General features: G+C 36.5%; 1 protein-coding gene across 4 annotated transcripts in view; it reads right to left on the bottom strand.

Moving 5' to 3' along the window:
- Nucleotides 1-12,904, bottom strand: part of TLK1 (tousled like kinase 1) — a 181,767-nt gene that overhangs the window by 63,869 nt on the left and 104,994 nt on the right. For all 4 annotated transcript variants that reach the window (XM_061435498.1, XM_061435499.1, XM_061435500.1 and 1 more), the window contains exon 4: nt 581-656. In XM_061435498.1, the coding sequence (XP_061291482.1) occupies nt 581-656 (76 nt within the window). The remainder of the gene's footprint in view (nt 1-580; nt 657-12,904) is intronic.

The raw sequence follows: 12,904 nt of genomic DNA, 5'->3' as shown, positions 1-12,904 counted from the left end.
TTTGTAGTCTAATGAAAGTAATTTCCTTACTAGTTTATAATATAAAATGTAGAAAAAAAGATGAAGAAAGGATATGGAAAGAAAGCAAAAAAGGATGAAGAAAAGGTATGGAAAGAAAAAGATGATGTTTTAATGAAGCTCCTCAATCATTTTTATATAATCTTTTTTTCAACAAAAAGGATGAGTAAATTTAGGTATTTGTTTCAAAGCAAGATATAAAATTCTTATCCAAAAACAAGAAGTCATTCCAACACCATATTTCATATAAAGAGAGAACAGAGAAAGGTGATAAAGGTAATGCATATCAGGTTTGGACATGACACTTTCTAATTCTCAAAAAAATAAAGGAAATGTTAAAAAGAGTAACCATAAGCAAACTACCTGTGGTACAAAAAGATTCCAACTTCATAATATTTTTTACACAAAGTATATGTAAGCTATTATTAATGCAGATATTACACGGTATCTATAGAAATCACAAGAACAGAAAACTTTAAAACAAATTATTAATTGATTAAAAACCAGAATAATTAATTGCAAATACCTCTTTGGGTATGAAGGAGGATTTTGCTTCACTTACCCTGACTACTTTCATTCTGGTTTTCTGCTTTTCTTTTTCTTCCTCTGGATGATTCTGATTGTTTCTTCTCTGGTGTCTACGGAAAGCAAGTTAACAGAGTTTTATAGTTTCAACAAACAAAATGTTATAATCACTATAAATGTCATTTTTATTTTCTAATTAAGAAATTTTGCTAAATAGCGTTCATGCAATGTGAATGTCTAATTACTTACATACAATTTCTTTAAAAGATAAACTTCCATAGCTATTGTATAAATTTTTAAAATTCGAAATGTAGAAGGCCTTGCACATATTACTTGAAATTTATAGAATGTGATTTGAGGCGGATGAGAAATCTGAGAGTAATCAGCCTTAAAAGATGTCCTTCAAATTCTTAAAAAACCTCCACATAGTAACAACAAATCATCATTTGTTTTTCCCATTAGTTTTCTACTATTAACATATATTCTATAAAGTATTTATATATATATATATATATATATAAACATATATTCTATAAACTTGGGCAAGAAAAAAAGAGCAGAACATAAATCCTAACATATATAATCCCTACATGCTTGAAATCACCTAAATGCTTGAAAATTATCCAACAACAAGAGCAAATTCATAGATTATATCCTAAATCAGGCATCTGCAAACTAACAGTCAGCTGGCCAAATCTGGCTAGCCACCTGTTTTTCTCAAGGCCCATTTTTTAATGACTGAAAAATATAAAAACAAAACAAGACTATTTTATCATATGAAAATTGTAAGAAATTCAAATTTCAGTGTTCATAAATTTGGTTTTATTGGAACACAGTCACACTCCTTCATTTATGTACTGTCTATAATTCCCTTCACACCGCAACAGCAGAGTTGAGTAGTTCTGTCAGAAACTGTATGGCACATAAAGCCTAAAATATCTGGCCCTTTAAAAAAAAGGTTCGCAGAGCTCTGTACTACTCGATGGCTTGTTCTTAAATTACAGGTTTGTTCTTTTAACTGATAGGAAGTACTTTCATCAGGCTAAAACAACAATTTTTGTGGAGTCTGACAGAATGTTGTGTTTAGTGAAAAATTAAAACCAAATGTGCAAAAGGCAATGGCACAGGGCCCTCAAATTCTAGAAGCCTGGCAAATATATCTGATGCCAGAACACAGAATATCTGAATGAATGAAACATCAGGCAACTTAAAGTAATTCTCTAAAGGCAATGGAGTCCTCCAACAAGGAAGGGACTTAACCCACATTTTGATGTCTCTTGTGGGTAGTTCTGTGATTAAATAGTACGAATGACAAAATACAATGACAGATAATACCTTGAGGTTTATATAGGTGCTCAATATCAACCTAACTCATATTGAACCTCTTTGGTTCCTCAAGGTATTATTATCTGGGGAATTTTAAGTTCTCTCATTGCCATTTTGCCAACAACATAACAAATTTAGAGAGGTTTAAGTGAATGCTACTGATATATGAATTCTTTAAAGACAGAAGCTACATCTTCTCCCCACCACCTCCTCCCACCCTTCATGCCTAGCATAGTTATTTAACATTATCTTATAAATATATGAATATGAAATACCTTACTCAAGGTAACCAGGATTCAAATCAGATTCAATTCTGTGTATTTCCAAGCCCTAAATATGCTTTTCCCCTCCTATGTGTCATGATTATGTGTCCTACATCAAGAAGTAACTGAATATATCAACTATACAAAAATACTTCAAAATTGTCATTAAGTTCATAAATAAAATTTATTATGTCCAATAAACTGCCCATATGTTTTCACATGATAAATTAAGAGATTAAAGAGAGCCACTCTAACTAAAAATCTACTCAGGAGACAGACTGACATACACGCAATTTAGGATAAACAGTTTATTACTTGACTTAAATGATAACTAATCTTCTATTTCTGTTGGAATAAAAATATCATCAGAAAAATTCTAAGTTAACAGTTTTATAAGGAATCCTATAATGGATTTTAAAACAAAGGAGGCATCCCAAATAATAATTTATTCATATCCTTCCCAATTTAATCTATGTAAAAATATAATAAGGTCAAGGAAATATGGTTTTTCAGAACAGTTTCTGAAAATGCTTCTAAGAACCATTAAAATGCTAGCATTCACTGGCTACTTCCAAGTGGGGATGGAATGGAAAGATACGGTATAGGTAGGTATTCTCAAACTTATTTGGGATAACATTCATTGAATACTTTACTGGATATAGACTTCAAGACATTTAAGGTCCTTTTTTTCCTTTTTTTAAAAGACATATAAGGTAACTGAGTAAAATCTTTCTCTCCAAGGCAAAATTTCCCTGAATTAAAATTTTTTCTGGAATAGGGAAGTGGGACAGTTTTGGGAGAAATGTCATTCTGTTTATCAGAACAAACAAACCCTCAAATGCATAATGATTACAGTAAAGAAAAAAAGGCAACAGGCTTCCCTCCTTTAAATCAGAGAAGAATTTGAGGAAGGAGAATGAAGGGAAAAAAGGATGACAGGACTAAAATTAATTTTAAGACTGTAATCTAAGACTAATATGGGTAAGCAGCTGGAAATAGCTAGTAACTGAAAAGCAGAGCAAAGCAAAAGATGAGAAAGGGAAACCTAGATATACCTAAATTTGCTTGTAAAGTAAACACAGGCATTATAAACACACCATTTTGCCTTCCCATGAACTTTTTGCACCCACATCCTAGTATGTAGGATATACCTACATCCTAGCGGGTATATACCTAGTATATACCCACATCCACTACCTAGTGCTGACCTATGACTTCATTCTCACCTCTGTCAGCCCAATAGACCATAATTTTCTCAGAAGAAAAGTACCATGGATCTCTGAAAACACACAGACTAAGAATCTAACTCTGGGTCTACTATTTACCATAATTTTCAGCATGTTCCTTAACCAAGACTCAATTTTCTCATCAATTTTAAATGTGATAACAGGGGCATAAAAGGACTGTGGGGACTAAATCAGAAACATACCAGAAACATAACTAAAATAACATCTAGAACAGTGTATAGTATGTATCAGTAAGCTGTGCTTATCTGAATGGCTATCCTATTACTCCAAATATCTGTGCACTTGTATGTTTCAAGACTTCAGTCAAATGTCATTCATTAAATGATTAGCAGCTTTTGACCTAATAGTTTACAAATTACTTGTAGGGTTTGCAAAATAAACAATGTTTCTTCTTTAAGGTCCCCAGTCAACTCTGATATCAACTATAGGCCAATTAAGGCCTTCAGTCTAGGACCTAAAGATTACATCACTAACTCTAAGACAAATGTACTTTAAACAGTTTTCTGGTTTTGAATTTAAATAATCTGAGCAACACGTATATTAAACAAAACAGAAACTCTCAATGAAGCCTAATGCTGCCAATTTTCCTAGGTCATTCTTTGTGTATGGACTTATTTTGAGATTTCGAACCTTGAGGATTTAGGATAGGCAGAAACTCAGCAAGTATTTAACCTCTAAAATGGCTAATCACTGAAAAAAAGTTCAGAATACTATCAGCGACTTTCACATTGTACTCCAGGAACACCTCAGGGGAAAGGAGGTTGTGTCTCCAAAGTTACTGAAGGAAAGGAAGGAGCAGGTGGCTGAGCTGAGGCTCCAGCCACCAGTGAGTGCGTGTGTGCTCAGTCACTTCAGTCTTGTCCAACTCTTTGCAATCCCATGGACTATAGCCCACCAGTCTCCTCTGTCCATGGGATTCTCCAGGAAAGAATACTGGAGTGGGTTGCCATTCCTGTCTCCAGTGTCTAGCCACTAGACACATCCTATCCCATACCCTATCCCTTGGAACACAGCGTATATCTTAAGATCAATACTGTATACCAGATTTACTTCAAAGAAAGAGATCAATGACTTCAAAAATGTTTAAAAACCCCTGATCCTGACCAAACATCAGTTTCCTAGAAAATCTAAGGGACATCAATCAGGTCACCACTGTTAATTTTGTAAGGTATAAAACTTGTATACATTGAGCATTTTATACAGAACACTTTCAAACTTGTTACTGCTCTAACACTGTCATTCTTTCCTCTATTTTTTCTCAGTTACTGCGCTACAATTGAGCACAACGGGAAGGATCATTATGGAAGGCAAAATAGTATGACTTGGCTTTAAAGTAAAGATGGAAAGACTACAGTAATTATAAAAAGTCAAAGAATTCTGGCATTCAGTGGAACAGTGGTTAGGAGGATATGATGAAAGGAGAAATTGGTATTCTTCAAATCCATTTAGTTTTAAAAGTTCTAGTTTGTAATCATACCAAAACCTGAATGATTACTCTGGCATTTAAATGTTCCAAGATATTAGGGTGAGTTTATACAGCATTTTCTAGAGTTAGAATTAAAAAAAAAAAAAAAAAAAAACAGATAAATCTAAAGGACTCAAGGGGCAATAGTGATATATCTAATGTTCTATTTCATCTGAAATTTAAGTCAATGATTATTAAACAAGGTTTTTATATCTAATCATGTGGCCTCTCGATTTATCTTAAAAATAAATCTGCTTTCATCAATGCAAATAAGACCAAATATAAGAAAATAAGAACCTTCATGCTATCACAGAGTGAGGGAGGGAAAGCAACATGGATTGTTGAAAATTGATCACCACCTCTACAAGCCTCCGACTAGAGTGAAAGTTACTCAGTCGTGTTCAACTCTTTGCGACCCCATGGACTATACAGTCCATGGAATTCTCCAGGCCAGAGTACTGGAGTGGGTAGCCTTTCCCTGCTCCAGGGGATCTTCCCAACCCAGGGATAGAACCCAGGTCTCCCTGGGTAGAGAGGTATTTTAAAATTACTGGAATAAACGCATGACAAAAAATTTTAACAGTTTGTGGAAAGATATTATAATATCAATAAAAGAGGAGTGGGTACTAAAATTTATTCTTCACCTCTACCTTAGGTAGAGATCATAAGCTCCAACTGAATGGAACAAAAACAAAAGTCAGACAGCATCACATATAATAATATTATTGAGTTAACGGACACAAATATTTTTAATTTCTTTCTGTTAAATGAGAAAATAAGGTAGAAAGAAAAGTTGCTCTAATATTAAGTAATATCTGTATAATAAAATATTCAACCCTCAAACTTGTCAGAATGAATTTTTTCTGACTGATTCACTTACTAAAGACTGATTTAAAAAATACAACTCATTAGCTACTTCAATGATTCATATAGTTACTGAGGTACCAAATTCAAGGTCATTATACTTTTGACAAATGGCACTTAAACCTTTTTGCCCACAGCTGGTAATAACAATGTTTCATTCACATTTCTAGGCAAAATCTTTCAAATTAGTTTTGAGACAGAAGAAATCTTTGATATTTTATAGCACATACCAAAACAGCACTGAACTAAAAGGGACATCTAGAGCCTTATAACAATAATCAATTTAAAATAGATGTTCCAGTCAAGAATATCAAATGTACAAGAAACTATTTCTTCCAACCTTTGCTGTAAAGATTAGGTTAGAATAATGCCCTATATGAAAAATGAAATTCTGTAGTGAGAACTTCCTTGCAGCTTTGTATCCGATTTACATTTAGATAAAATCTATCACAAAACATGTATACCCTAATTCCAGGATGATTTTGAGTTATTAGCATGACCTGAAAAATTCTCAGTCTTTCTCTGCCCAAGAGTCAAACTTTAATACTAACAATTATATATAAATCTTTGCTTGAATCTCTGACACCCAAAAGATCTACGTTATACTGCAGAATTCAATATAAAAAATATGAAAAGTTTATATATGCAACATTTTGGGATCTTATCACCAAATAAAAGCTGTTCACCAAATAAAAGCTGTTTCCTTGCTGTTCAAAGGAAATCCAATCAACATATCAGCAATTTTGAGTGTAGCCTATTCTGCTGTATTGCCTTTATCATTTAATAATATGTAATGTCAAAGATGGTAGACAGCCAAAAAGAAATTAGGCAACCCTCAACTAAAATGTATGCTGCCTTAAGTTAAATTAAAGTGCACCACCTCACAACATTTTTAAGAGCCTGAAGGATTTTGACTCCCTCCACAAACATACAGCATCCATAACCATTTCAATACCTAAAAATATATAATATTCAATCTCATTTTCAATTTTTAAAAGCTACTTTATACCTACCATCCTCACAGCTGTATTAGGTTGGTACAAAAGTAACTGTGGTTTCAGACCATGAATTTTAAATCACTGTAACTAGGCTCAAACATGTCTTTATTAATCAAAATAGGAACCATTACAGTCAACATATTTTTGCCAAAGAGAAGTTTATTTCTACAGTGTAAAATTCAGGCCTCAGGATTCGACAAATTTTTGGAAACCATTCTCTGTGTCCTGTAGAGGTGTTTGAAGAAGTGGTAGTCAGTTGGCAAGAGGTCAGGTTTTGGAAACCATTCTCTTGTGTCCTGTAGAGGTGTTTGAAGAAGTGGTAGTCAGTTGGCGAGAGGTCAGGTGAGCACGGCAGATGAGGCAAAACTTCATAGACCAATTCGTTCAACTTTTGAAACGCTGGTTGTACATCATGTGGCCGGGCGTTGTCATGGAGAAGAACTGGGCCCTTTCTGTTGACCTATGCTGGCGGCAGGTGTGTTCAGTTTTTGGTGCATCTCATCGATTTGCTGAGCATACTTCTCGGATGTAACGGTTTTGCCAGAATTCAGAAAACTCTAGATCACCAAAATTCAGCAGCAGATCACCAGTGACCATGACCTTTTTTGGGTTGCAAGTTTGGCTTTTGGAAGTGCTCTGCGGCTTCTTCTTGGTTCAACCACTGAGCTGGTCACCACTGATTGTCATACAAAATCTACTTTTTGTCGCACATCACAATCCAATTGAGAAATGGTTCACTGTTGCTGCACAAAATGAGAAGACCACACTTCAAAATGATTTTTTTTTGATTTGCAGTCAGCTCATGAGGCACCCGCCTATCACGTTTTTTCACCCTTCCAATTTGCTTCAAATGCTGAATGGTCAACATTGAGTTCTTCAGCAAAACTTTCTGTAGTTTTAAGAGGATCAGCTTTGATGATCCTCTCAATTGGTCCTTGTCACCTTCCAATGGCAGACCACTGTGCTCCTCTATCTTCAAGGCTCTCATCTCTGTGGCAAAACTTCTTGAAGCACCACTGCACTGTATGTTCGTTATTAGTTCCTGGGTCAAATGTGTTGATGTTGTGAGTCGTTTTTGCTGCTTTATGACCCATTTTGAACTCAAACGAAAGAAATTTGCTTTTTGACTAACATCATTTCCATAGTCTTAAATATAAACAGCAAGTAGTAAGTCATTGGCAAAAAAACAAAGCGAGAAATGTGCATTAAAATGATGTGTAACATAACCACATTTATTAAAGAATGCATTCCAATATCAAAAGGCAAAGATCAACAATGCAAACTGCAATTACTTTTGCACCAACCTAATACTTCTTACAAGGCTGTATATTGTCACCCTGCTTATTTAACTTATATGCAGAGTACATCATGAGAAACGCTGGACTGGAAGAAACACAAGCTGGAATCAAGACTGCCGGGAGAAATATCAATAACCTCAGATATGCAGATGACACCACCCTTATGGCAGAAAGTGAAGAGGAACTAAAAAGCCTCTTGATGAAAGTGAAAGAGGAGAGTGAAAAAGTTGGCTTAAAGCTCAACATTCAGAAAACAAAGATCATGGCATCTAGTCCCATCACTTCATGGGAAATAGATGGGGAAACAGTAGAAACAGTGTCAGACTTTATTTTTGGGGGCTCCAAAATCACTGCAGATGGTGACTGCAGCCATGAAATTAAAAGATGCTTACTCCTTGGAAGGAAAGTTATGACCAACCTAGATAGCATATTCAAAAGCAGAGACATTACTTTGCCAACAAAGGTCCGTCTAGTCAAGGCTATGGTTTTTCCTGTGGTCATGTATGCATGTGAGAGTTGGACTGTGAAGGCTGAGCGCCGAAGAATTGATGCCTTTGAACTGTGGTGTTGGAGAAGACTCTTGAGAGTCCCTTGGACTGCAAGGAGATCCAACCAGTCCATTCTGAAGGAGATCAGCCCTAGGATTTCTTTGGAAGGAAGGATGCTAAAGCTGAAACTCCAGTACTTTGGCCACCTCATGCAAAGAGTTGACTCATTGGAAAAGACTCTGAAGCTGGGAGGGATTGGGGGCAGAAGGAGAAGGGGACGACAGAAGATGAGATGGCTTGATGGCATCACTGACTCGATGGACGTGAGTCTGGGTAAGCTCCGGGAATTGGTGATGGACAGGGAGGCCTGGCGTGCTGCGATTCATGGGGTCGCAAAGAGTCGGACAAGACTGAGCGACTAAACTGAACTGAACTGAATACTTCTTACGCTCCTATTACCTGGACCTATTTTAATTTATATTCACATTTGCTTAAAAGGAACATATTACATCTTTGATACTGATAAAGTACAGTTTTGTTTGCCATTTTCTCCTCATTCACATGGCATAACTATTTCTTGGCATTTTCTCTTCTGGCTTTCTGTTTGACTTAAGGCTTTATTTACTAAATACTATAAACCATAAAATTAGAATCAAGTTGGACCTTCTCCTCTGTTCATATGATCTGAAAAGTAGTTTTAAAATCATACAATCTGGATAAAACAGCCACAGGGAGCAAATACTATGGGAGGAAAAGCAAATCTTCAAGATACTGTAGTCTGAGAATGTTGACATTTTGAGAATGCCTGTTACAAATACTATTATTATAATACAAAATACTATTATAAATACTAAATTCAGAAAGTTAACTACCTGACTTTTTAAAAGTGATATTTCATTGTTATTATTTTCTGTCTAGCAGTACTACTGCACTATAACCAGAAAAAAAAAAAAATCCTTTTCTTTTAGTCTATTTTTTAAAAGAAATTGTTCTATAATTTATCTATTAGCACCAATTCTCAATGTTGACTATATTTCATAATCACAAAGCTGTTATTTAAAGCTCATGCTGGCATCCCCATCCCAAATTTAAACATCTATTAAAGGATATCAAAGAAATCTGTATGTTTTTAAAAGCTCCACAAGTGATGCTAATACATCATCAGGATTAGCAATAGTCAATCTAATATATAGTAATACAGCATGTATTTCCTGCACATTCCACTTTAGAGAATCTCTAAAATTAGTTGTTATTCTTTATATACTCTTCCATTAAAAATTACAGACCAAAATTGTGACATACAGCAGAAACTTCATTAGGATATGAGAAGTCCAAGGGGTTGTTATGGTTACTCAGTTATTTTAGAAAATGAGAATTATTCTTAAAGAAAATTAGTAAAATACTATGTTCTCCTGACATAAAAACACATCCAATACTTTAAAAATTGTACTTTAGTACAAGCATAGCTCATTTTATTGAGCTCTGCTTTACTGCACACTTTGCAGATGTAACATTTTTTACAAATTGAAGGTTTCTGGCAATCTTGATCTAGCAAGTCTTTTGATCCCATTTTCCCAACAGCATTTGCTTACTTTCTCTCTGTGGATCACATTTTAGTAATTCTTACAATATTTAAAACTTCTTCATTATTATATTTGTTATGGTGATCTGTGATCCATGATCTTTGATGTTACTACTGTAATTGTGTTGGGGTGGCACAAACTGTGACCATATGACAGTGCTCTTAATTGATAAAATGTTGTGTGTCTTCTGACTGCTCCACTGACCAGCCATTCTCTCCCTCTCCTCGCACTTCTCTATTCTCTGCTACTGCTGCTAAGTCACTTCAGTCATGTCCGACTCTGTGCGACCCCATAGACGGCAGCCCACCAAGCTCCCCTGTCCCTGGGATTCTCCAGGCAAGAACACTGGAGTGGGTTGCCATTTCCTTCTCCAATGCATGAAAGTGAAACGTGAAAGGGAAGTCGCTCAGTCACGTCCAACTCTTAGCGACCCCATGGACTGCAGCCTACCAGGCTCCTCCATCCATGGGATTTTCCAGGCAAGAGTACTGGAGTGGGGTGCCACTGCCTTCTCTATTCTCTAAGACACCACAATACTGAGATTAGGCCAACTAGTAACTCTACAATGGCCTCTGAGAGTCCAAATGAAAGGAAGAGTTCTACATCTCTGACTTTCACCAAAAGCTAGAAAGGATATAGCCTAGTGAGGAAGGTATGCTGAAAGCTAAGGGACAAGCTGAAAGCTAGGCCTCCTGAGCCAGTTAGTCAGGTTGTAAATGCAAAGAAAAAGTTCTTGAAGGAAATTAAAAGTACTACTACAGTAAACACACAAACTGTAAGAAAGCAAAACACCCTTACTGGGGATATGGAGAACATTTGAGTGGTCTGGACAGAAGATAAAACCAATTACAACATCCCCTTAAGCCAAAGACTAATCCAGAGCAACTCTATGAAGGCTGAGAGAGGTGAGGAAGAGTAGAAGTGTGAAGACATAGAGGTTGGTCCATGAGGTTTATGGAAAAAAGCTGTTTCCTTAACAATGAAAGTACAAGGTGAAACAGCAAGTACTGATGTAGAGGCTGCAATGAGTCATCCAACAGACCAGCTGAGATAATTACTGAAAGTGGCAACAGTAAACAACAGGTCAATGTAAACAAATCAATTCTCTATTGGAAGAAGATGCCACCTAGGACTTTCGTAGCTCGAGAGAAGTCAGTGCCTGGGTTCAAAGCTTCAAAAGACAGGCTGACTCACTTGTTAGGGGCTTTTACAATTGGTGACTTGAAGTTACAGCCAATGCTCATTTACCATTCCGAAAATCCTAGGACCCTTAAGAATTATTACTAAATCTACTCTGCCTGTATTCTGTCTGAATATTCATTGGAAGGATGATGTTGAAGCTAAAGCTCCAATTCTTTGGCCACCTGATATGAAAAATCAACTCAGTGGAAAAGATCGTGATGCTGGAAAAAACTCAGGTCAGCAGAAGAGGGTGACAGAGGATTAGATGGTTGGATGGCATCACCAACTCAATGGACATGAGTTTGAGCAAACCTGTGAAGGACAGGGAAGCCTGGCGTGCTTCAATCCATGGGGTCGCAGAGTCGGCTATGACTTATCGACTGAACAACTAATACTACGACTCTGCCTGTGCTCTATAAACGGACAACAAAACCTGGATGATCACACATCTGTTTACAACATGGTTTACTAAATATTTTAAGCCCCCTGTTGAGTCCCAGTGCTCAGAAACAAAGAGATTCCTTTCAAAATATTACTGCTCACTGACAATGTACCTGATCATCCAAGAGCTCTGATGGAGATGTTCAAGATTAATGTTGTTTTCATTCTTGCCAACAAAACATCCATTCTACAGCCCACAGGTCAAGGAGTAATTTCAACTTACAAGTTTTATTATCTAAGAAATACATTTTGTAAGGCTATAAGCCACCTGTGGCCTTCCTAGATGGCACCAGTGATAACCTGCCTGCCGATGCAGGAGACGAAAAAGATGTGGGTTCGATCCGTGGGTTGTGAAGATCCCCTGGAAAAGGAAATGGCATTCCACTCCAGTATTCTTGCCTGGAAAATTCCATGGGCAGAGGAGCCTGGCGAGCTACAGCCCATGGAGTTACAAAGAGTCAGACACAACTGAGCGCCTGAGCACATAAAATACAGCTGCCATAAAATTCCTTCGATGTAATTCCTTTGATAGATCTAGGCAAAGTAAACTGAAAACTTTCTGGAAAGGATTCACTATTCTAGAGCTATTAAGAACATCTGGGATTCATGGGAAAAGGTCAAAATATTGACAGGAATGTGGAAGAGATAGATTTCAACCCTCATGGATGACTTTGAGGGGGTTAAAGCTTCAGTGGAGGAAGTAACCACAGATGTGATGGACAGCAAGATAACTAAAAGTAGAAATGGAGCCTAAAGATGTGACTGAACTGCTGCAATCTCATGATAAAATTTCATGCTCAGTGGTAAAGAATCCACCTGCCAATGCAAGAGATGCACATGTGGGTTTGATCCCTGAGTTGGGAAGATCTCCTTGAGTAGGAAATGGCAACCCCCTCCAGTATTCTTGCCTGGAAAATCCCATGGACAAAGGAGTCTGGTAGGTTACAGTTCATGGAGTTCTAAAGAGTTGGACAGAACTGAGTAGCATTACTACTACAGAGAAATCAATGGCAAAAAGAAGAGTCAATTAATGTGCAAACATCATTGTTGTTTTAGAAATGGCCAGAGCCTCCTTCCAGCAACCATCACCCTGACTCATCAGTATTGAAGCAAGACACTCCACCAGCAAAAAGATTACGACTTGCTGAAGGCTTAAAAGATGGTGAGCATTTTTTAAGTGGTATTTAAAAATTAAAGCATGTACAC

Source organism: Bos javanicus, chromosome 2, assembly GCF_032452875.1.
Source record: "Bos javanicus breed banteng chromosome 2, ARS-OSU_banteng_1.0, whole genome shotgun sequence".
Lineage (NCBI taxonomy): Eukaryota > Metazoa > Chordata > Mammalia > Artiodactyla > Bovidae > Bos > Bos javanicus.
The sequence above is the reverse complement of the archived record's forward strand: the minus strand, read 5'-3'. Positions and strand labels throughout refer to the sequence as shown.